Below are 23,910 nucleotides of genomic sequence, written 5' to 3' on the forward strand. Positions count from 1 at the left end.
TTGGGGTTCCTACAGCAAGATAAAACTGGCGTTGGTGTTAACAGGGTAAATAGGATGGGAGCCATTTGTCCACTGTGCAAAAATAAAGCACATCAAAGTTAGCCCTTATGGGATAATGACCAAGTCCGTTCAACTGTTGACTTAGTAAGATAGAGGGTTATAGATAAGTCTAGTAGGTAGGGATGTGTTTGGCGCAACTTGTGGGCCAAAGGGCCTGTTTGTGCTGTGGTTTTTCTATGTTCTAGCTCGCTGCTCCCTGTGTATCACACAAACTCACAAATGGGCTTAAAGCTGCCACTAACAGTCTGGAAATGTGCCCCATCCACCTCAGATTGTAAAAAGCAACAAATGAAAAGCGGGCAACCATTTCACACTGTTGCTATGCAGGAGTCACGCGAGCACTATTCGCCGCAAACAGGGTGCTGCCATCAAGCCTAAAAGACCCTCCACTGATCATATTAATGAGCAATGTGCTGTATGAATTTCAGTACTGGTGTGATGTCAGTTATATTAGCTGTACTCGTGGATAATGTCAAATAGCACCCGGGTGGCACAGTGGTTAGCACTGCTGCCTCACAGCGCCAGGGACCCGGGTTCAATACCTAGCCTCGGGTCACTGTCTGTGTGAAATTTGCATGTTCACCCTGTGCCTGTGTGGGTTTCCTCTGGGTGCTCTGGTTTCCTCCCACACTCCAAAAGATGTGTGGGTTAGGTAGATTGGACCCATGCTAAATTGACCCTGGTGTCATGGCGGGGTAAATTGCCAGAATTGAGCATGGCCAATGCACCCTAACCAGCACATCTTTCGTACTGTGGGAGGAAACCGGAGCAGCCAGAGAAAACCCACGCAGACACAGGGAGAATGTGCAGACTCCACACAAACAGTGACCCCAAGCCGGGAATCGAACCCAGGTCCCTGGCACTGTGATTCCTGGCCTTGGGTGACTGTCTGTGTGGCATCTGCACATTCTTCCCATGTCTGCGTGGGTTTCCTCTGGGTGCTTCAGTTTCCTCCCACAGTCCGAAAAACGTGCTGGTTAGAGTGCATTGGCCAGGTAAAATTCTCCCTCGGTGTACCCAAACAGGTGCTGGAGTGTGGCAACTAGGAGATTTTTCACAGTAACTTTATTGCAGTGTTAATGTAAGCCTACTTGTGACACTAATAAATAACGAAGTAAAAAACTGAGAGAGAATTCATTTTGGCCGATGCATCTAACCAGCATGTCTTTCAGAGGAAACTGGAGCACCCGGAGGAAACCCACACAGACACAGGAAGAATATGTAGACTCCACACAGAGATCTAAGACTGAGGAATTGAACCTGGGTCTCTGACACTGTGAGGCAGCAGTGCCAACCACTGCGACACCGTGTGCTGCCTAGTGACTCGTTCTTTCTTTCTTAAAGTCCAGTTGTCATGTCGTTCAACTAATCCAGAGATATCACAGCAGGTGGTAAATTGAAATTACTTTTCTTTTGGAAAATTGGATCTTACAAAGCTGGTGTCAGTTCAAAGTTAACATTAAGCTTTCTGTTTGCTGATTAAGTCTTTTTGAAGATTAACTAGTGGCTGGTGCGGGGAAGGAGATGGGTGTAGACAATCTGTGCACAGCAACCTTTTGGCTAAGATTGAGTATCAGGTAAAGCCCATAAATGGGGTTCAGTGCCCCATCCAGTCAGCTTGGGTCCTGGGCTCAAACTTACCGGCCGTTCACACCCGACCACCTCCGCCACTTCCCCCGCAAACCGCTGCAAACGGGGACGGAGGACCTGGCGCTCAGCCAAATCTCCATTCACTGCAGCGGGACTGGAAAATCCAGCCGGCGGGAACGGCCGAGGAATTCCGCCCAAGTTTGCCTGTCTCTCTTGTGGGGATCATGAATTGGATTCAGTTGGAAACACAGAAACTAGAAGCAGGAGGAGGCCATTCAGCCCTTCAAGTCTACTCTGCCGTTCATTTTGATCATGGCTGATCATCAAATTCAATATCCTGACCCCCCTTTTCCACCCCTCCCCATATCCCTTCATCCCTTTAGCCCCAATAGAGATTTGAACTTGGTTTTTGGAGCAGACAAGGAGATGAATTTGCGTTTGCCCATTCCACTCTGCACAGTGGGTTAGCACTGCTGCCTCCCAGGACCAGGGACCTGGGTTCCATTCCCGGCTTGGGTTGATGTCTGTGTGGAATTTGCACGTTCTCCCTGTGTCTGCGTGGGTTCCCTCCGGGTGTTCAGTTACCTCCCTCAATTCCAAAAAGCTTACTGGTTAGGGTGCATTGGCCATGCTTAAAAATTCTCCCTCGGTACACCCAAACAGGTGCTGGAGTGTGGCGACCAGGGGATTTACACAGTAACTTCATTGCAGTGTTAATGTAAGCTGACTTGTCACACAAATAAATAAACTTTTCAGGACCTGCGTCAAATCAAGTCAAATAATGTAAGCCTACTTATGACACTAATAAATAAAACTTGAATAAACTTCAAACTCTGAGTATTGGTTGTGTAACTTTAAGGTTATATACTTTGGCCTTCCAACTTTAAAGAGTATTCTTAAAAAACCTGTGCTCAGAAGCCCCTGATGCACCCCCTCCCCACCCCGAAAAAGAGATAAACTTTTTAATCCATTTAATTTGGCATAAATTCATCAATGGAAGAAAGCTCCACTCCAAAAACACTTTGTAAAATGGAAGAAAATACCTCTTGTTTTTTTCTCCCTGTTGATGCCCCGCTGAGTACTGCCAGCAGAGATTTACCCCTTTCATTGCTCGGGGTTTTTTGGGGGAGGGGCGTAGGTAGCTGCTGTACAAAGATCAGCCGCGGGGAGGCGATGCTGGGCCACTCTGCACTGTTGCAAGTGGCGAGCGCAACACTGACTGTGAGCGAGTGAGGAATGCGGAAAGAGTTTGGTGTCTGTCTCACCTCGCCTGCCACTTCCTACAATCCCAGTTTTTTTTAAAAAAACTGCGCCCCACCGTTTCCCAGGAGAGAGAGGACAGGGTCACTTGGCTTGTGCCTGTGCTGGGGGAAAAGATCCTGAATCCCAGAAGAGGAGGGGGAGAAAACGGGATCAGAAGCAGAGTGTTCAGCCCAGGCACCCACTCCTGTCTGTGTCTCTACACCAGATCACGACAACTAGTTTCCACTAAAGAACTCCTCTGATCTTAGTTTTGTCTTTGCAAATTGAGAAAATATGTCAATTCAGAAGGAAAGAATTTTCAGAGCTCTCAAAGATGTGGTGCAGAAGTCTGGGAATGGGATCTGTGCGGATTGCCAACTGCCAGGTGAGTCCCACCCTAACTTTTACCTGTTTTGGAGAGTGGCGGAGTTACAAAGTTCTCTCGGGGTCAGACACGAAGCGAGCAGCACGTTGCTACTGAGTTTATTAAGAAAGTTAGTTTTCCTTTGTAACCGTAGAATCCCGACAGTGTAGAAGGAGACCATTCAGCCCATCAAGTCTGTACCAACTCTCTGAAAGAGCATTTAACTCTCCCTATGCTCGTAACTCCATGCATTTACGATGGCTAATCCGCCTAATTTACACATAGGATCATTACAATTCGGCCCGTCAAGTCTGCACCAACTCCCCTGACAGAGCATCTTAACCAAGCCCTAACCAACCCCCCCCCCCCAAACATTCACACATTTTCCTTGTTAATTCCCCCAACCTCTACATCTTTGGGACACTAAGTGGCAATTTAGCATGGCCAATCCCCCTAACCTACGCATCTTTGGACACTTAGGGGCAGTTTAGCATGGCTAATCCCCCTAACCTGCACATCTTTGGACTGTGGGAGGAAACCAGAGCATCCAGAGGAAACCTATGCAGACTTGGGGAGAACACACAAACTCCACATAGAGAGGCTGGAATTGAACCTGGGTCCCTGGTGCTGTGAGACAGCAATGCTAACCACCATGCTGCCAAAAGGTTGTGAATGTAGCCCAATCCATCACACAAACCAGCCTCCTAATCCATTGATACTGTCTACACTTCCCACTGCCTCGAGAAAGCAGCCAGCATAATTAAGGACCCCACGCACCCCGGACATTCTCTCTTCCACCTTCTTCCATCGGGAAAAAGCTACAAAAGTCTGAGGTCACGTACCAACCGACTCAAGAACAGTTTCTTTCCTACTGCTGTCAGACTTTTGAATGGACCTACCTCGCATTAAGTTGATCTTTCTCTACACCCTAGCTGTGACTGTAACACTACATTCTGCACTCTCTCCTTTCCTTCTCTATGAATGGTATGTTTTGTCTGTACAGTGTGCAAGAAACAATACTTTTCACTGTATGTTAATACATGTGACAATAATAAATCAAATCAAATCTCCAGCCTCCACTCCTGAGACTTGAGCTCATTAATGCCAGTACAGAGGGAGTGCCACACTGCCAGAAGTGTCAGCTTTCTGGTGCAGTGTTGAGCAGTGACCTCCTCCTGAGGGTGGAAGTTAAGACTGTGTGGGATGATTCAGAGATGAGTAAAGAGTCTTCCCGGATAACACGGCCAATATTTTTCCCTTAACCAACATTTCGTAAAAAAAAACACACACACACAACGTGTGGTCCAGTGGCTGGTGTGGGAGCTTGCTGTGTACACATTGGCTGATGTGTCTTCCTATAGAAATAAAACAGCAATTGCAGTTTTAGATTTTTTAAAAGTATTCAGTTGGCTGGAAGGGGCATTCCTGAGGTCTTTGGGTGGTAGCATCTCACACTGATGGGACTTGGGGCAGGGTCAGTTCCAGAGAAGTTAGGGTTGTACGACACAGGGGAATGTGATTGTGCCTCTATCTATCAGCTCACTTGAAGGACTTTCCAACTAGTTCCATTGTTTCGTTCACAGAAGACAGGAAGATGTAGAGGCAGAAGGAGATCATTCAGCTTTTCGCCGTTCAATGAGATCAGGACTGATCTGATGTAAAAACATAGAAACTAGAACTAGGAGGAGGCCATTCGGCCCTTCCAGTCCCTGCTCCATCATTCATTTTGATCATGGCTGATCATCCAATTCAATATCCTTTCCCTCTTTCCCCCTTATATCCCTCAATCTCTTTAGCCCCAAGAGCTATATCTAATTTCTTCTTGAAATCTCACAACGTTTTGGCCTCAACTACTTTCTGTGGGAGTGAATTCCACACATTCACCACCCTCTGGGTGAAGAAATTTCTCCTCGTCTCAGTTCTAAAAGGTTTCCCCCTTATCCTCAAACTATCACCCCCTAGTTCTGGACTCCCCCACCATCGGGAACATTCTTTCTGAATCTACCCTGTCTAACCCTGTTAGAATTTTATAAGTTTCTATGAGATTCCCCTCTCACTCTTCTAAACTCCAGTGAATATAATCCTAACTGACTTAGTCTCTCCTCATATGACAGACCTGCCATCCCAGGAATCAGCCTGGTAAACCCTCGCTGCGCTCCCTCTATAGCAAGGACATCCTTCCTCAGATAAGGAGACCAAAACTGCACACAATACTCATAACATCCCTACAGTGCAAGAGGGGGTTGTTCAGCCCATCGAGTCTGCACCGGCCACAATCCCACCCGGGCCCTATCCCCGCAACCCCACATATTTACCCCACTAATGCCCCTGACACTAAGGAGCAATTTAGCACGGCCATTCAACCTAACCCACACCTTTTTGGACTGTGGGAGGAATCCGGAGGAAACCCACGCAGACACGGGGAGAACATGCAGACTCCACACAGACAGTGACCCAACCCGGGAATCAAATCCGGGGGCAACTGGGGGATTTTCACAGTAACTTCATTGCAGCGTTAATGTCAGCCTACTTGTGACACTAATAAATAAACTTTTTTTACTTTTTTATCCCTATAACCCTTGATTCCCTTACTGATTAAAAATCCACCTTGAACGTGCTTAATGACCCAGCCTCTCCAGCTCTCTGCCGGACAGAATTCCACAGATTCACTACCCTCCGAGAGAAGAAATTCCTCCTCATCCCTGTCTTCAGTGGGTGACCCCCTCACTCTGAGATTCTGCCCTCTGGTTCTAGATCTCTTGCCAAGTATTTTTCCAATTCCGCCTTTTGAATATTTTATTGAATCAGATTCCACCGCCCTTTTGGGCAGCGCCATCCAGACCATAACAACTCGCTGCGTTTAAAAAAAAAAAGTTTCTCTCCTCTCACTCCCTGGTTCTTTAACCAATTGGCTTCAAGCCTTGTGTTTTGGTAGCAGTTTATTTACCCCATCATCACCCCTCATAATCTTAAACACCTCCATCATATCCCCTCCTAACCTCCTTCCCTCTAAAGAGAACAAGACCTGATCGAGCTTTACAAGATGATGAGCGGCGTGGACAGAGTGGATAGTCAGATGCTCGTTCCTAGGGTAGAAAAATCAAGTACTAGGGGACATAGGTTTAAAGTGCGTGGGGAAAAGTTTAGAGGAGATGTGCGAGGCAAGTCTTTTTTACACTGAGGGTGGTGAATGTCTAGAACTCGCTGTTGGGGGAGGTGGCGGGAGTGGGCAGACTAGCGGCATTTAAGGGGCAATTAGGCGAATACATGAACAAAGAACAAAGAAAATTACAGCACAGGAACAGGCCCTTCGGCCCTCCAAGCCTGCACCGACCATGCTGCCCGACTGAACTAAAGCCACCTACCCTCCCGGGGGCCCTATCCCCCTATTCCCATCCTATTTGTCCAGACACCCCCTAAAACTCACTACTATATCTGCTTCCACTACCTCCCCCAGCAGTGAGTTCCAGGCACCTACCAATAGGATGGGAATGGAAGGATTCGGGATCCGTAAGTGCGTACGGTTTTAGTTTAGGCAGACATCATGATCGGCACAGGCTTGGAGGGCCTGTTCCTGTTCCTGTGCTGTCCTGTTCCTTGTTCCAGAACCAGTATCTCCAGTTGCTTTGGTTAAAATTGGCAGGAGTTAAAACTTTGGGATAATTAGACGTATCGAGCAGGTTATTCACCAGAGCAGAGTACCAAGTGCCTCTCTGTTTCATCACTGAGTCAGTTGTCCCATTGGTCCTTATAGGGTCAGACCAGGGAGTTAATACTGGGAAACTAGCAATTGGCAGAGAGTTTTTGGTGTCTGTCTTCACAGTAGAAAACATTGAAGCATCTCAATAATATTAGAACATCAAGAGGCAAATGGGAATAGGGGAACTTAAAATAATTCCAATCACTCGGGAAAAATTACTCAGCAAACTGGTGTGACTATAGAGTCATAGAGGTTTACAGGCCCTTCAGCCCAACTTGTCCATGCCACCCTTTCTTTTCTTAAACCCCAAAGCTAGTCCCAATTGCTCACATTTGGCCAATTTCCCTCTACACCCATCGTAACTGTCCAAACGCTTTTTAAAAGACAAAATTGTACCCGCTTCTATTCCTACCTCTGGCAGCTCATTCCGGACACTCACCACCCTCTATGTGAAAATATTGCCCCTCTGCAACCCAACAAGATATTTAGAAAGATCACAAGACAATCAGGTAGAGTCCACATGGTTTTGTGAAAGGGAAATCGCGACTGGCAAATTTATTCAAGTTCTTTTGAGGACGTAACAAGCAGGGCAGCTAACGGGGAGCCTGGAGATGGAGTATACCTGGATTTCCAAAAGGCATTCACTAAGGTGTCACAAGTCTACAGTGCGAAACAAGGGCTGATAGCATTAGGGATAATATATTCGCATGAGTAATGGATTAACTAGGAAATAGGGCGTCTGGTTAAATGGGTCACTTTGACTTTGGTAAACTGTTACTAGTGGAGTGCAAAAGGAATCCGTGCTGAAACCTCCACTATTTACAATTAATATCAAATATCTGGATGAAGGAACTGAATGCATTGTAGCCAAGTCTGCAAACCACACAAAGACAGGCAGAGGAGTAAGTGTTGAAGAGATCACAACCTAACTTTCTCCTTTACAGCCAGTTTAAGTAAGTGGGTAAAAATATGACCAACTGTGAGAAAATATGAAGTTGCCCATTTTGGCAAGGAAAGTCAAAAAGCGAAATACGATTTTATTTATTTTTACTTATCCGTGGGACACGGCCGTTGCTGGCTGGGCCAGTATTTATTGCCCATCCCTAGTTGCCCTTGGAGGGTGGTCAAGAGTCAACCACACTGCTGCGGCTCTGGAGTCACTTGTAGGCCAGGCTGGGTAAGGACGGCAGATTTCCTTCCCTAAAGGAGCCAGTTGGGTTTTTCCGACAATGGTTTCATGGTCATCAGTAGATTCTTAATTCCAGATTTTTAAATATTGAATTCAAATTCCACCATCTGCCGTGGCGGGATTCGAACCCAGGTCCCCAGGACATTAGCTGAGAGTGCTGAATCTTTGGAATTCTGTGGCCCAGAGGGGTGTGGAGGCTCAGTCATTGAGCCAAGACAGATACCGATAGATTTCTAAATAGTAAAGCTATCGAGGGATTTGGGGATAGTGAGGGAAAATGGCCTTCACCTTCACCAGACTGAAGAGATCCCTCATGATCTCGGTCTTAAATGGCTGACCTCTTACTCCTGAGACTGTGTCCCCTGGTTCTAGAACCCCACCCCCTGCCAAGGGGAAGCATCCTTCCTCCATCTACCCTGTCAAGCTCTGTAAGAACTTGCACTTAATTGAGATCACCTCTCATTCTTCTAAGTTCTAGAGAGTAGAGGCCCAGTCACTCTCAGTCCCTCTTCAGGACAATCCCGCCATTCCAGGAATCAGTGTGGTGAACATTTGCTGCGCTCCCTCAATGGCCAGTACATCCTTCCTTATGTAAGGAGACTATAACACCGTTCACCAGGTACAGTCTCACCAGGACTCTCTACACCTGCAGCAAGACTTCTTTATCCCTGTATCCAAGTCACTTTGCAATAAAGGCCAACTAGGCCATCCCCTCCATCTCTTCTTTCTTACATTCACTCTTAAAATTCTCTCCATGTTTTCAAATCTCTCCATGGCTTTGCCCCTCCCTCTCTCTCCATCGCCTCCTCCAGCCCTACAAAACCCTCCGAGGTTACTGCGCGCCTGTAATCCTGACCGCCACATTAACAATTCCCGGAGAACTTGTTCTGCCGAATTGGCCAGATGACAGCAGCTTGCATTTAGGTAGCGCCTGTAATGTCGGGAGGCCATTCCCAGGTGCTTCATAGCAGCAATGATCGAACGCAGACTGGCACCAAGCCACACGAGGGGCTATCGGGATAGGTGACCGAAGGATTAGTCAAAAAATTGTAAGGAGCGTCTTAAAAGAGGAGGAGAGAGAAAGTGATGGAGAGGGCTGGGGAGAGAATTCCAGAGTTTAGGCTCCAGGATGCAAAGATATGGCCGCCTGTGATGTACCAAATAAGACTGCGTCTGGTTAAGAGCCTGGTGCAGTTAAGGGAACATCAAGGGTCAACTCAATGCCAACTTGATAAACATGTCATAAGATATCAGAGCAGAATTAGGCCATTTGGCCCATCACATCTGCTCTACCCATTTTTTCCTTAACCTTTGATCCCCTTACCAATCAAGAACCTATTTATCTCTGTCTTAAAGACACTCAATGACCTGGCCTCCTCTGTGGCAATGAATTCCACAGATTCACCACCCTCTGGCTGAAGAAATTCTTCTTCATCGCAGTTCTAAAGGGTTGCCCCTTTACTCTGAGGCTGTGCCCTCGGATCCCAGTCTCTCCGGCTAATGGAAACATCTCCTCCACGTCCACTCTATCCAGACTTTCCAGTATTCTGTAAATGGTATCTCCCTCCTCACCTTTCTAAACTCCATCGAGTACAGACCCAGAGTCCTCAGATGCTCCTCATCCATCAAGTGTCCAGGGATCATCCTTGTGAACCTCCTCAGGAGCTGCTCCAAGGACAGCACATCCTTCCTGAGATACGGGGCCCAAAATTGTTCACAGTACTCCAAATGTGGTCTGACCAGAGCCTTACACAGCCTCAGCAGTACCCTGCTTTTGTATTCTAGGCCTCTCAACATGAATGTTAATGTTGCATTTGTCTACCTAAGACCAATTCAATCTGCCAATTAACTTTAATCCTGAACTAGGACTCCCAAGACCCTTTGTGGTTCCAATGTCAAGGTAGAGTTTCCATTCTGGGCAAGATCAGTGAAGGTCTAGCCTTCTGTTGTCCAGATTTTATTGGGTTTTTTTGTAGTTTCCTCTCAAACCCGTCTGTAAATTGCTAAGTAGAAAGGATCGAGGGCTTTAGGTTTTTAGGTATCCAGATCACCAACCACCTGTCCTGGTCCCCCCCATGCTGACACTATAGTTAAGAAAGCCCCATCAACACCTCTACTTTCCCAGAAGACTAAGGAAATTTGGCATGTCAGCTACAACTCTCACCAACCTTTACAGATGCGCCATAGAAAGCATTCTTTCTGGTTGTATCACAGCTTGGTATGGGCTCCTGCTCTGCCCAAGACCACAAGGAACTACAAAAGGTCATGAATGTAGCCCAATCCATTACACAAACCAGCCTCCCATCCATTGACTCTGTCTACACTTTCCGTTGCCTCGGAAAAGCAGCCAGCATAATTAAAGGCCCCCACGCACCCCGGACGTTCTCTCTTCCACCTTCTTCTGTTGGGTAAAAGATACAAAGTTCTGAGGTCACGGACCAACCAACTCAAGAACAGCTTCTTCCCTGCTGCCATCAGACATTTGAATGGACCTACCTCGCATTAAGTTGATCTTTCTCTACACCTTAGCTATGACTGTAACACTACATTCTGCACCCTCTCCTTTCCTTCTCTATGGACGATATGCTTTGTCTGTATAGCGTGCGAGAAACAATGCTTTTCACTGTATGATAATACATGTGACAATAATAAATCAAATCAAACCAAATCAAAATGTAAAAGCTCCCAATGCAATCAAACAAAACACAGCTAGTTTCACCTCCTACTTTGAAACATATTCCCTGATATGTAGTAGGTAACCTGAGATGGATTTATTCACACAGCTGAAATTGAGGTTATTAAGCATTTTGTTCAGTGTCACATCCACCACAGCTAAGTAATCTGATGTTAAATTATTATAAGTGAGAAAGGAATGACAGCAAATCATTTATTCATTTCGCTGATGGGCAGGAGACAGTTTCTTAGTCAATTACAGTAAATGCCTGTAATAAGTGCCCCATTTCGAAGTGGTTTCATTTGAAGGGGCTTTTATTTTGTAACTGGCTTCAGCTGGAAGTGTAGCTTTTCCCCCGTGTTATAAAGCATGCGAGCAGTTGTGATGCAGTCTCTCTGCGACCGAACCCAGTGATTCTGTGTGGATTCTGGCTTGTGCAGTTAAGGGGATATCAAGGGTCAACTCATTGCCAACTTGATAAACATGTCATAAGATATCTGTGATATGGAGATGCCGGCGTTGGACTGGGGTAAACACAGTAAGAAGTCTCACAACATCAAGTTAAAGTCCAACAGGCTTATTTGGTAGCAAAAGCCACTAACTATCAGAGCGCTGCTCCATCATCAGGTGAGTGGGATTTCAGTTCACAAACAGGGTATATAAAAACACAAACCCAATTTACAAAATAATGGTTGGAATGCGAGTCTTTACAGGTAATCAAGTCTTAAAGGTACAGACAATGTGAGTTGAGAGAGGGTTAAGCTCAGGTTAAAAGGATGTGTATTGTCTCCAGCCAGGACAGTTAGTGAGATTTTACAAGCCCAGGCAAGTTGTGGGGGTGACAGATAGTGTGATATGAACATTATCTGTAATCCCCATGACTTGGCTGGACTTGCAAAATCTCACTAACTGTCCTGTCTGGAGACAATACACATCTCTTTAACCTGTGCTTAACCCTCTCTCTGCTCACATTGTCTGTACCTTTAAGACTTGATTACCTGTAAAGACTCACATTCCAACCATTATTTTGTAAATTGAGTTTGTGTCTTTATATACCCTGTTTGTGAACTGAAACCCCACTGACCTGACGAAGGAGCAGTCCTCCAAAAGCTAATGGCTTTTGCTACCAAATAAACTTGTTGGATTTTAACCTGCTGTTGTGAGACTTCTGAATCGGATATCTAAGCAGAATTAGGCCTTTTGGCCCAAGTAGTCTGCTCTGTCATTCAATCACGGCTGATAGATTTCTCAACCCCATTCTCTCCACCTTTTCCCCGTAACCTTTGATCCTCTTACCAGTCAAGAACCTATCTATCTCTGTCTTAAAGACATTCAGTGACCCGACCTCCTCAGTGACAATTATTCCACAGATTGACCACCCTCTGGCTGAAGAAATTCCTCCTCATCTCGGTTCTAAAGGGATGTCCCTTTACTCTGAGGTTGAGAATCGTAGAATCCCTACAGTGCAGATAGAGGCCATTCGGCCCATCGAGTTTGCACCAACCACAGTCCCTCCCAGATGGTTTAAGTGAATCAGCCATGCTGAATTCTCCCTCAGTGTACCCGAACAGGAGCCGGAGTCTGGCGACTAGGGGATTTTCATAGTAACTTCATTACAGTGTTAATGTAAGCCTATTTGTGACTAATAAATAAACTTTAACTTTATCCCTATTCCTTAACCCCACACATTTACCCTAGCTAATCCCCCTGACACTAGGGGCAACTTAGCGTAGCCAATCCACCTATCCTGCACATCTTTGGATTTGGGAGGAAACCAGAGCACCCGGAGGAAACCCATGCAGACATGGGGAGACTGTGCAGACTCCACACAGAGAGTGTCCTAGGTAAAAAGAGTGCTGAATAGAAGGAGTGCGGAGGCGAGGGGTTTTCTGAATGGGATACACTGTCGATTTTCAGGCTGGATGTGGGAAGAAACTGGAGCACCCGGAGGAAACCCATGCAGACATGGGGAGAATGTGCAAACTTTGCATGTACAGAAACCCGAGGCCGGAATCGAACCCGGATCCCTGGCGCTGTGAGGCAGCAGTGCTAATCACTGTGCCACCATGCCGCCCACCATCCTCCAGTTAAACGAAAATATCGCAGATGCTGGAATCTGAAACAAGAAAAGGCTGGAAAAATCCCAGCAGGTCCGACAGCGTCTGTGGAGAGAGAAAGCAGCTCTCGCGAAGGGTCATCCAGACTCGAAACGTTGGCTCTGTTCTCTCTCCACAGATGCTGTTGGATCTGCTGAGATTTTCCAGCATTTTCTGCTCTTTTGTGACCATGTTGTCCATGAGGCACATTGAGGAAAATTATTATTTTGCTGCTTTTTTTAAGTACCCTTCCCCCGAACCAAATTAAACTTCATTTTTAAACTATGTTTTTCTTTTACTGTACTTTATACCAATTGAGGGATTCTGTGGACATCTTTTTTTGGAAGAATTCTATTCTGTACTGTAACTCACAACGCAGATACTGTAAATGGAACAGTACAGCACAGGAACAGGCCCATCGGCCCACAATGTTGTACTGAACATGACTCCAAATTGAACTATTCCCTTCTGCCTGCCCCTGCTCCATACCCCTCTACTCCTCACATATTCATGTGCTTATCTAAAAGCCCCTTTAAACCCCCTCCCCCATCGAACCTGCCCCCACCACCACCCCTGGCAGCGCGTTCCAGACACCCACCACTCTCTGTGTAAAAAAAAAACTTGCCCCTCTCACTTTAAGGGTGGTCAGCACCGCTGCTTTCAATGCAGACTGCTCCATTAACCGTTCCCACGACAAACATAATGTAAATTGGAAGCAAAATAATCACCCCTACATTACTCCACCCATAACAAGGGTGGGCACGATGGCACAATGGTTGGCACTGCTGCCTCACAGCGCCAGGGACCTGGGCTCGATTCCAGCCTTGGGGGACTGTCGAGTGCGGAGTTTGCACGTTCTCCCTGTGTCTGCGTGGGTTTCCTCCCCTATTCCACAGATAGTTAGGTTGATTGGCCATGGTAAATTACCCCTTAGTGTCAGGGGGGCTAGCTAGAGTAAACACCTGGGGTTATGAGGATAGGGGGCTGGGTGGAATTGTGGTCAGTGCAGACTAGATGGGCTGAAAGGCCTCCATCAGCGCTGTGGGATTCTATGATTTTAAGCTCATGCCCTCCAGTATTAGACATTTCAACTCTGGGGGGTAAAGATTCTGTCACCCTTATCCATGCCTCTCATAAGTTTTTTAGACTGCTGCTGTGCTACAAACTTTGTTTTTCAAATTCCTTCGCTGTTGGTGCAGTAGGAATTGCCGTGGACTTCTGTTTTTCCTTTTGCTGCACTGCTGCCTGGCACCTGTGTTTGGGGAACCTGTTGTAAACTTGGGCCTGAATTTTTGAGCGCTGGGTCCCCACCATCCTGAGGGCCGGAGGGGAAGGAGCGGGGAACGACAGACCCACTGCCGTCTCCCCCTCAACCGAGCGTCGATCGGCAGTAAGCAGCTCGGCCGTCTGCCCTGGGATGGAAGCCGCGCCTTGGCAAGCCGTCGGCCAATCAGACTGGCTGACAGCACCCCCCCCCTCCACCCCACAGCACCCCCCCCCCGCCCTGCCTCTGGGCACAGCCCCAGTGTCGCCTCAGAGCGTCAGGCCAGGGACCACACTTCAGCTCAGTCAGGTAGGGTCCAAGAGGTGAGGGGTTGGGGGAGCTGCAAGAGGATAGGGGATACCCTGGGTTGGGGAGCAGGAGGGGGGATTGATCTCAGTTTCAGTTGGGGAGGGGGGGTGGTTTGCCCGGAGCTTCCAGGTCCCTGAGAGGAGAGTTCCCCAAATCTGAATGGCCTTCAGAATGATTTGATTTATTATTGTCACGTGTATTGGGATACAGTGAAAAGTATTGTTTCTTGCGCGCTATACAGACAAAGCATACCGCTCATAGAGAAGGAAAGAAGAGAGTGTAGAATGTAGTCATAGCTAGGGACGCTGGTTCGATTCCCGGCTTGGGTCGCTGACTGTGAGGAGTTTGCACGTTCTCCCCATGCCTGCGTGGGTTTCCTCCGGATGCTCTGGTTTCCTCCCGCAGTCCAAAAGACACGCTGGTTAGGGCGCATTGACCCGAACAGGAGTGTGGCGACTCCGGGAATTTCACAGTAACTTCATTGCAGTGTTAATGTAAGCCTTACTTGCGACTAATAAATAAACTTTACTTCAGGTTAGGTGGGTTGGCCATGCGTAAATTGCCCCTTGGTGTCAGGGGGATGAGGAGGGTAAATAAGTGGGATAGGGCCTGGGTGGGATTGGTGTCGATGCAGACCAAATGGCCTCTTTCCGCACTGTTGGGACTTTATTCTATGATACTAGCTCTTCAAGACATCTAGGAAGCATAAAATGCACTTTATCTGAACACAAGTTTTTTTTTAGGACGCAGCACTTATCGTGATAGCAAACAGTGTTCAAAATAACTGCAGACGACTTCTGGCAAGTGATGTTTTACCGCTTGCATGACTGCACTGTCCAAACCACGAAACACTGAGTCACTGGATGTCCAAGATTAAATGTTTAAATTTGGGCACTAAGTTTCTCGCAAAGCGAACACTGTCAGACAGTATCTCAGCGCATTGATGAACAGCCTTTGAACTTTGATATTAAATGGTGCAGAGAGGCCCCTGTCATTTCCCTTTGACACCAAATATTAACCACCATTTCAGGGGGGGGTTAGGTTTGCCCTCTGTTTTCACGGCCACATCTTTCATTTTAAATTTGAAGTCTATCTATTAGCGTCACAAGTAAGGCTTACATTAACGCTGCACTGAAATTACTGTGAAAACCCCCTCGGCGCCACACCCCGGCGCCTGTTCGGGTTACACTGAGGGAGAATTTTGCACGGCCAATGCACCCTAACCAGCACGTCTTTCAAACTGTGGGAGGAAATCGGAGCACCCGGAGGAAGCCCACACAGACATGGGGAGAAGGTGCAGACTCCGCACAGACAGTGACCCAAGCCGTGAATTGAACCCTGGTCCCTGGTGCTGTGAGGCAGCAGTGTTAACCACTGTGCCACTGTGCATCCTTTCTGTGGCAAACTTCAACTTAGGGTGACTGTCAAAGTGGTATCTTCAATTTCCCATCCATATAACAACAATTTGCATTTATATAATGCCTTTACCACATTTCACAAGAAGATTATGGGACAAAATTTGACAACAAGCAACACGGTGGCACAGTGGTTAGCACTGCTGCCTCACAGCGCCGGGGAACCGGGTTCGATGCTGGCCTCGGGTCACTGTCTGTGCAGAGTTTGCACGTTCTCCCTGTGTCTGTGTGGGTTTCCTCCGGATGCTCTAGTTTCCTCCCATAGTCCAAAGACGTGCTGGTTAGGGTGCATTGGCCATGCTAAACTCTCCCTCAGTGTACCAGGTGCTGGTGTGTGGCAACTAGGGAATTTTCACAGTAACTTCATTGCAGTGTTAATGTAAGCCTTACTTGTGACACTAATAAATAAACTTTACTTTTACTTCTTAGGTGTGCGGGTTAGGTGAATTGGCCATCCTAAATTGCCCCTTTATATCCCAAGATGTCGAGATAGGTTAATTGGCCATGCTAAATTGCCCCTTAGTGTCCCAAGATGTGGGGATAGGTTAATTGGCCATGCTAAATTGCCCCTTAGTGTCAAAGATGTGTAGATTTAGATGGATTGGCCATGTTAAATTGACCCTAGTGTCAGAGGGATCAGTAGGGTAAATACATGGGGTTACAGGAATAAGGCCAGGGTGAGATTGGCGTTGATGTAGACTCGATGGGCTGAATGGCCTCCTTCTCTACTGTAGGGATTCTGTGATTCTAAGCCACATTAGGAGATCTCAGGGTGAGGTGGTCCAAGAGGTAGATTTTAAGAGATGTTGGTAAGGAAGGTGAGAGATGGGGAGAGAATGCAGGGAGGAATTTTCAGAGGTGAAGGCCCAGCTGCTAAGGATGAGCGACTAAAGTTAGAGATGGCAGAGTGTTGTGGCGACAGGGAGATGGGACAGAGTTGGGGTGGGCGAGGCTGTGAAGACTCCAGGTGCACACTGCACCATCCTAGGAGCTGGTGCACGCATTGGCTCCCCCACTCCTCTCTCTTATCGCAATTCCTCCCACCCCGACTGGTGTCAGAGAGCTCAGTGTGTGGCTCGCTCCCCAAGCTCCAGAGGCCTGGGCACAATACACAGGCTGACACTCCCGGTGCCAACGCTGAGAGAGTGCTGCACTGTCAGAGGTGCCATCCTCCAGATCAAATGTTGAACCTAAAGGTCTACCCTCTGGGTGAATGTGGATAGTATCCCACAGCCGGTACTTCGAATGTGAACAAGACATCAGTACCCTGGGATAATTCTTCCATTGGAGAATTCAGAACTCCTGACTGGAACCAGGGAGTAATTTAAATCTGTCCACATTTGGCCCATATCCCTCTATACCCACCGTACCCGTAACTATCTAAATGCTTTTGAAAAGATAAAATTGTACCCGCCTCTACTACTACCTCTGGCAGCTCGTTCCAGACACTCACCACCCTCTGTGTGAAAAAATTGCCCCTCTGGACACTTCCGTATCTCTCCCCTCTCACCTTAAACCTATGCCTTCTAGTTTTAGACTCCCCTACCTTTGGAAAAAATATTGACTATTTAGCTGATCTATGCCCCTCGTTATTTTATAGACCTCTATAAGATCACCACTCAGCCTTCTACACTCCAGAGAAAAAAGTCACAGTCTATTCAGCCTCTCCTTATAACTCAATCCATCAAGTCCCAGTAGCATCCTAGTAAATCTTTTCTGCACTCTTTCTAGTTTAGTATCCTTTCTATAATAGGGTGACCAGAATTGCACATCCCCATCCAATTCGCCCTTCGTCATTGGTGGCACAGTGGTTAGCACTGCAGCCTCACAGTGCCGGGGTCCTGGGTTCGATTCCTGGCTTGGGTCACTATCTGTGTGGAGTCTTCACGTTGTCCCCCATGTCTGCGTGGGTTTTCTCCGGTTCCCACCCGCAATCCAAAAGACGAGCTGGTTAGGTGCTAAACTCTTCCTCGCTGTAGCCAGAGTGTGGCGACTAGGGGAATTTCACAGTAACATCATTGCAGTGTTAATGTAAGCTGACTTGGGACACTAACAGATGAAAAAAAGCTTATGGTAAGATAATAAAAAGTCTGGGCGAGGTTAAATTGATGTGCAATTGTTGTCAAAATGCCAAATCCAGTAAATGCCTTGGAGAATCGGGCCCCACCCTGACTGAGTTGAGACTTGTAGAGTTACTAGGGAGCAGACAACTGAGCCTGGATCTCTGCCAACACAGAGTCACGGGAGAGATAACTAATATAACAGAAAGAGCAAGGTCTGACCGCGAGTGGGGGGTAAGGAGGAAGCTAACCGGCCCCCTCCAACCTGTTCCAACATTCCTGGGATGTTACAGGCAGCACAGTGAATAGCTCTGTTGCCTCACGGCGCCTGGGACCTGGGTTCAATTCCCAGCTTGGGTCACTGTCACAGACTCAAAGAGGTTTACAACATGGAAACAGGCCCTTCGGCCCAACTTGCCAATGCCGCCCTTTTTGTTTAAAACCCCTAAACTAATCCCAATTGCCGGCATTTGGTCCATATCCCTCTATACCCATCGTATCCAATGTAACTGTCTAAATTCTTTTTAAAAGATAAAATTGTACCCACCTCTACTATTACCTCTGGCAGCTCGTTCCAGACACTCACCACCCTCTGTGTGAAAAAATTGCCCCTCTGGACACTTTTGTATCTCTCCCCTCTCACCTTAAACCTATGCCCTCTAGTTTTAGACTCCCCTACCTTTGGGAAAAGATATTGACTAAATATCTTGTCTATGCCCCTCATTATTTTATAGACCTCTATAAGATCACCCCTCAGCCTCCTACACTCCAGAGAAAAAAGTCCCAGTCTATCCGGCCTCTCCTTATAACTCAATCCATCAAGTCCCAGTAGCATCCTAGTAAATCTTTTCTGCACTCTTTCTAGTTTAATAATATCCTTTCTATTTTAGGGTGACCAGAACTGCACACAGTATTCTAAGTGTGGCCATACCAATGTCTTGTACAACTTCAACAAGACGTCCGAACTCTTGTATTCAATGTCTGTGGCTGCCTGTGTGGAGTCTGCACATTCTCCCCCCACCCCCGTATCTGCGTGGGTTTCCTCCGGGTGCTCCGGTTTCCACCCACAGTCCAAAGATGTGTGGGTTAGGTGGATTGGCCATGCTGAATTGCCCTCAGTGTCAGGGGGACTAGCTAGGGTAAATGCATGGGGTTCTGGGGATAGGGTTGGGGGTGGGATTGTGGTCGGCGTAGACTCGATGGACCGAATGGCCTCCTTCTGCACTGTAGCATTCAGTGATTGGGGGAAAAGGAGGAAGCTATCCCCTTGAACCTGTTCCGACATTCAGCCAATCTGTACCGTAACCCCACCATCTCCTACTTCCATACTCTTCAGTAATCTTGTGTCTGACATTTTCAACTGACCCCTGAATTTAAAAGCTGCTTTGGGAAGGGAGGAGAGCTCTGCGTTTTGCTGTCCTTTGAATGAAGGAGTGTGTTCCTCACGTTACCATTTAACGGCCTTACAAAGAGGAATAGAGTTTCCCCAGTATCTCATCTCCGGCATTTCACTGAAGTGAGTGTGCTTACTGCTGTCATGGTAGGAACTTGTCCAGCTCTACAGTTTAAGGTTAGGAACATAGAAAATAGAAGCATGTGTAGGCCATTCGGCCCACTGAGTCATAGAATCCTACAGTGCAGAAGGAGGCCATTTGGCCCATCGAGGCTGCAACAACCACAATCCCACCCAGACTCTATCCCCAGTACCCCATGCATTTACCCTAGCTAGTCCCCCTGACACTAACGGCCAATGCAGTAGCCAAAGTGTGCACAGCAGGATCCCCCAAAGCAGCAATGAGATAATAAACAGATAACCTGTTTTCTGTGATCTTGTCTACTCCTCATTGCTAAGAGGTTTATCCCCTATCCTCAAACTATGACCCCTAATTCTGGACTCCCCCATCATTGGGAACAATCTCTCCGAATCTACTCTTGTAGAATGCCCAATTACAACACTGGAATCTCTCTCATTTGAACTTGATCGCAATTTGCTGTCAACTGCTTTCGTTCGTAGTGAATTCCACAGATAGAGGGTTCTCTGCTTCCGGCACCTCACTCAGGTGACAGGACACTCAGGTGGGGCAGCACAGTGGGTTAGCACCGCTGCTTCACAGCTCCAGGGTCCTGGGTCCGATTCCCGACTCGGGTCACTGTCTGTGTGTGGAGTTTGCACATTCTCCTCGTGTCTGCGTGGGTTTCCTCCGGGTGCTCCGGTTTCCTCCCACAGTCCGAAGATATGCGGGTTAGGTTGATTGGCCATGCTAAGAAATTGCCCCTTAGTGGCCAGGGATGTGTAGGTTAGAGGGATTAGTGGGTGAAATATGTAGGGATATGGGGGTAGGGCCTGGGTGGGATTGTGTTCGGTGCAGACTCGATGGGCCAAAGGGCCTCTTTCTGCTCTGTAGAGTTCTATGATTCTATGACAAGGGAGGTATCCTCGGCTGAGCCAGGGAGCAGTTAACTGGTGAGGGTGTCAGTCATTCTTCTCATTCCTGCTGCGAGGCATATTTGGGCTTGTTGAGTTCAGGATCCTTCTCCTGCCAAGACACGCCAAGGCTGTGCCCATGACGATCAGGCGAGGTGAGGTAGGGCCCACGTGTCTACACTCTCAACTGTTCATCACCAATCATCCATGAAGACTCATCTCTCTATTGCTCAGATATCCCTCAGAGCCCACCACACCCAACTTCACTGTTGCTATAGTCATTTATCCTGTATTCCCAATATGGTTCAGGCACGCTGTGAGTTGTGCGACTTTTCAAAAAAAAAAGCAATGCTTTATGCTGCTCAAACAAGTGAGAGAACACTCCCAGGACAGGTACAGCACGGGGTTAGATACAGAGTAAAGCTCCCTCTACACTGTCCCCCATCAAACACTCCCAGGACAGGTACAGCACGGGGTTAGATACAGAGTAAAGCTCCCTCTACACTGTCCCCATCAAACACTCCCAGGACAGGTACAGTACAGGGTTAGATACAGAGTAGAGCTCCCTCTACACTGTCCCCCATCAAACACTCCCAGGACAGGTACAGCACGCGGTTAGATACAGAGTAAAGCTCCCTCTACACTGTCCCCCATCAAACACTCCCAGGACAGGTACAGCACGGGGTTAGATACAGAGTAGAGCTCCCTCTACACTGTCCCCCATCAAACACTCCCAGGACAGGTACAGCACGCGGTTAGATACAGAGTAAAGCTCCCTCTACACTGTCCCCCATCAAACACTCCCAGGACAGGTACAGCACGGGGTTAGATACAGAGTAAAGCTCCCTCTACACTGTCCCCATCAAACACTCCCAGGACAGGTACAGCACAGGGTTAGATACAGAGTAAAGCTCCCTCTACACTGTCCCCATCAAACACTCCCAGGACAGGTACAGCACGGGGTTAGATACAGAGTAGAGCTCCCTCTACACTGTCCCCCATCAAACACTCCCAGGACAGGTACAGCACAGGGTTAGATACAGAGTAAAGCTCCCTCTACACTGTCTATACAGTTACCCTCAGCTCGTTGCTCAGAATAGTACTTCCTCCTGTTGCTTATTCTGTCAGTGTTTGCAGATGTGGTGAATGTGTCCGGTGGCTTTTAGCCCACAAGGCAGTGAGTGGTATGTGGCTATTAGAACTGTTCTATTTGGGATAGTTTGACTTAAAATAGTGGGATGCTCTTAAAATAGTGGACGGCGTGGTGACAGAGTGGTTAGCACTGCTGCCCCACAGCGTCAGGGACCCAGATTCGATTCCTGGAGTTTGCACGTTCTCCACGTCTCTGCATGGGTTTCCTCCAGGTACTCCGGTTTCCTCCCACAGTCCAAAAGATGTGTGGGTTAGGTTGATTGGCCATGTTAAATTGACCTTAGTGTCAGGGAGATTAGCAGAGTGAATGTATGGGGTCACGGGGATAAGGCTTGGGTGGGTGTGGTTGCTATGGTCTCGATGGGCTGAATGGCTTTCTTCTGTGCTGTAGGGATTCTATGATTCTCAGACTTTCCTTCCCTGCAGATAGTCAAATTAGCCACTGTTGCTTCCGGCCCCTTCTTGGAGATTTGCTTGGATAGATGTTTGGGGCATTGGGGATGGGCCCCTGGAACCAATGCACTTGCAGACTCATTAACTTTCCGCTGGGTGCTAATTTTGGATTCTTTCTCTCAGAGCCTGAGTGGGCGTCGACCACTCTCGGAATCTTCATTTGCCTGAAATGCTCCGGGATCCATCGGAACATCCCAGATGTTAGCAAAGTCAAATCTCTGCTGCTGGATCCATGGGAGGATTTCCAAATTCAGGTAAGATCACAAAGAGGGGAGAAAACTCACTGGGCAGGGATTGCTGGCCAAACACCCCCCAACACCAGAAAGACCCACCCGTGGTCAACGGACCTTCGGATGGTCTGATATCCAATCCTGGTCCCACATCCCATTTCTTATTCTATCGCGGGATATGGGTGTCGCTGGTTAGATCCACATTTCTTGCTTGTCCTTAATTGCTCCTTGAGAAGGTTGTGGTGAGCCGTCTCCATCTTGAAGCATTGCCATCCCATGTGGTGTAGGTACACCCACAGCGCTGTTAGGGAAGGAGTTTCCGGATTTTAACCCAGCGACAGTGAAGGAACGGCCAGTGTATTTCCAAGTCAGGAGGGTGTGTGTTCGGAGGGTAACTTGTGGGTGTGTTCCCGCTGCCCTTGTCCTTCTAGATGTTTTCAAAATTTATTTATTATTAGTCACAAGTAGGCTTACATTAACACTGCAATGAAGCTCCTGTGAAAATCCCCTAGCCGCCTGTGTGGGTACACTGAGGGAGAACTTGGCACTGCCAATGCACCCTAACCAGCACGTCTTTCTGACTGTGGGAGGAAGCTGGAGCACCCGGAGGAAACCCACACAGACATGGGGAGAATGTGCAGAGTCCACACGGACAGTGACCCAAGACAAGAATCGAACCCGGGTCCTGGCACTGTGAGGCAGCAGTGCTAACCACTGTGCCACCCAATGGAAATGGTTTTGGGTTTGTATGGTGACGTCTATGGAACCTTGGCAAGTTGTTGCAGTGCATCTCATAGACGGTACACACGGCTGACACTGTATGTGTGTTCTGGATTAATAGTCTAGCAATAATGCCACTAGGCCATTGGTGTGTCTGATGGGTCATGCTCTCATGTGTGTATGCGCGGGCTGTGAGTCCAAGTCTGGCACAGAATCCCAGTGCTGAGGGAGTGCCGTATTTCAGATGGGATTGACCCCATGGCTTCTATCTCAGGGCAGGATAGATGTGTCCTCGGCCGACACTTACCTTTCAGGCAAGATCACGGAGAACAGGTTATCTGTTTGTTATCTCATTGCTGCTTTGTGGGATCTTGCTGTGTATACCTTGGCTGCTGCATTGGCCTTCATAGCGAGAGGATTTGAGGACAGGAATAGGGATGTTTTGCTGCAATTGTACAGGGCGTTGGTGAGGCCACACCTGGAGTATTGTGTGCAGTTTTGGTCTCCTTATCTGTGGAAGGATGTCCTTGCTATAGAGGGAGCACAGCGAAGGTTTCCCAGGCTGATTCCTGGGATGGCAGGTCTGTCGTATGAGGAGAGACTAAGTCGGTTAGGATTACAGTCAGAAGCTTTCCCTCTGGATGGAAGAGTCAATTACTAGGCGGGGGGGGGGCACAGGTTTAAGGTGTGAGGGGCAAGGTTTAAAGGAGATGTACGAGGCAAGATTTTTACACAGAGGGTGGTGGGTGCCTGGAACTCGCTGCCGGGAGAGGCAGTGGAAGTAGATACCATAGTGAGTTTTAAGGGGCGTCTTGACAAATACATGAATAGGTTGGGAATAGAGGGATACGGTCCCCAGAAGGGTAGGGGGTTTTAGTTCAGTCGGGCAGCATGGTCAGTGCAGGCTTGGAGGGGCCGAAGGGCCTGTTCCGGTGCTGTAATTTTCTTTGTTCTTTGTTCTTATATT

At 47.8% G+C, this 23,910-nt stretch overlaps 1 protein-coding gene across 1 annotated transcript in view; it reads left to right on the forward strand.

Annotated features, from left to right (window-relative positions):
* The first annotated feature begins 2,861 nt into the window (after window positions 1-2,861).
* The window catches only part of LOC145361509 (arf-GAP with dual PH domain-containing protein 1), a 49,182-nt gene continuing 28,133 nt past the window's right edge, over window positions 2,862-23,910 (forward strand). The window contains exons 1-2 of the mRNA XM_080217321.1: window positions 2,862-3,277; window positions 22,117-22,247. Of these exons, the coding sequence (XP_080073447.1) occupies window positions 3,187-3,277; window positions 22,117-22,247 (222 nt within the window). The 5' untranslated portion in view covers window positions 2,862-3,186. The remainder of the gene's footprint in view (window positions 3,278-22,116; window positions 22,248-23,910) is intronic.

This window comes from Carcharhinus amblyrhynchos, chromosome 35 (genome assembly GCF_965287045.1).
Source record: "Carcharhinus amblyrhynchos chromosome 35, sCarAmb.v2.hapA, whole genome shotgun sequence".
NCBI lineage: Eukaryota > Metazoa > Chordata > Chondrichthyes > Carcharhiniformes > Carcharhinidae > Carcharhinus > Carcharhinus amblyrhynchos.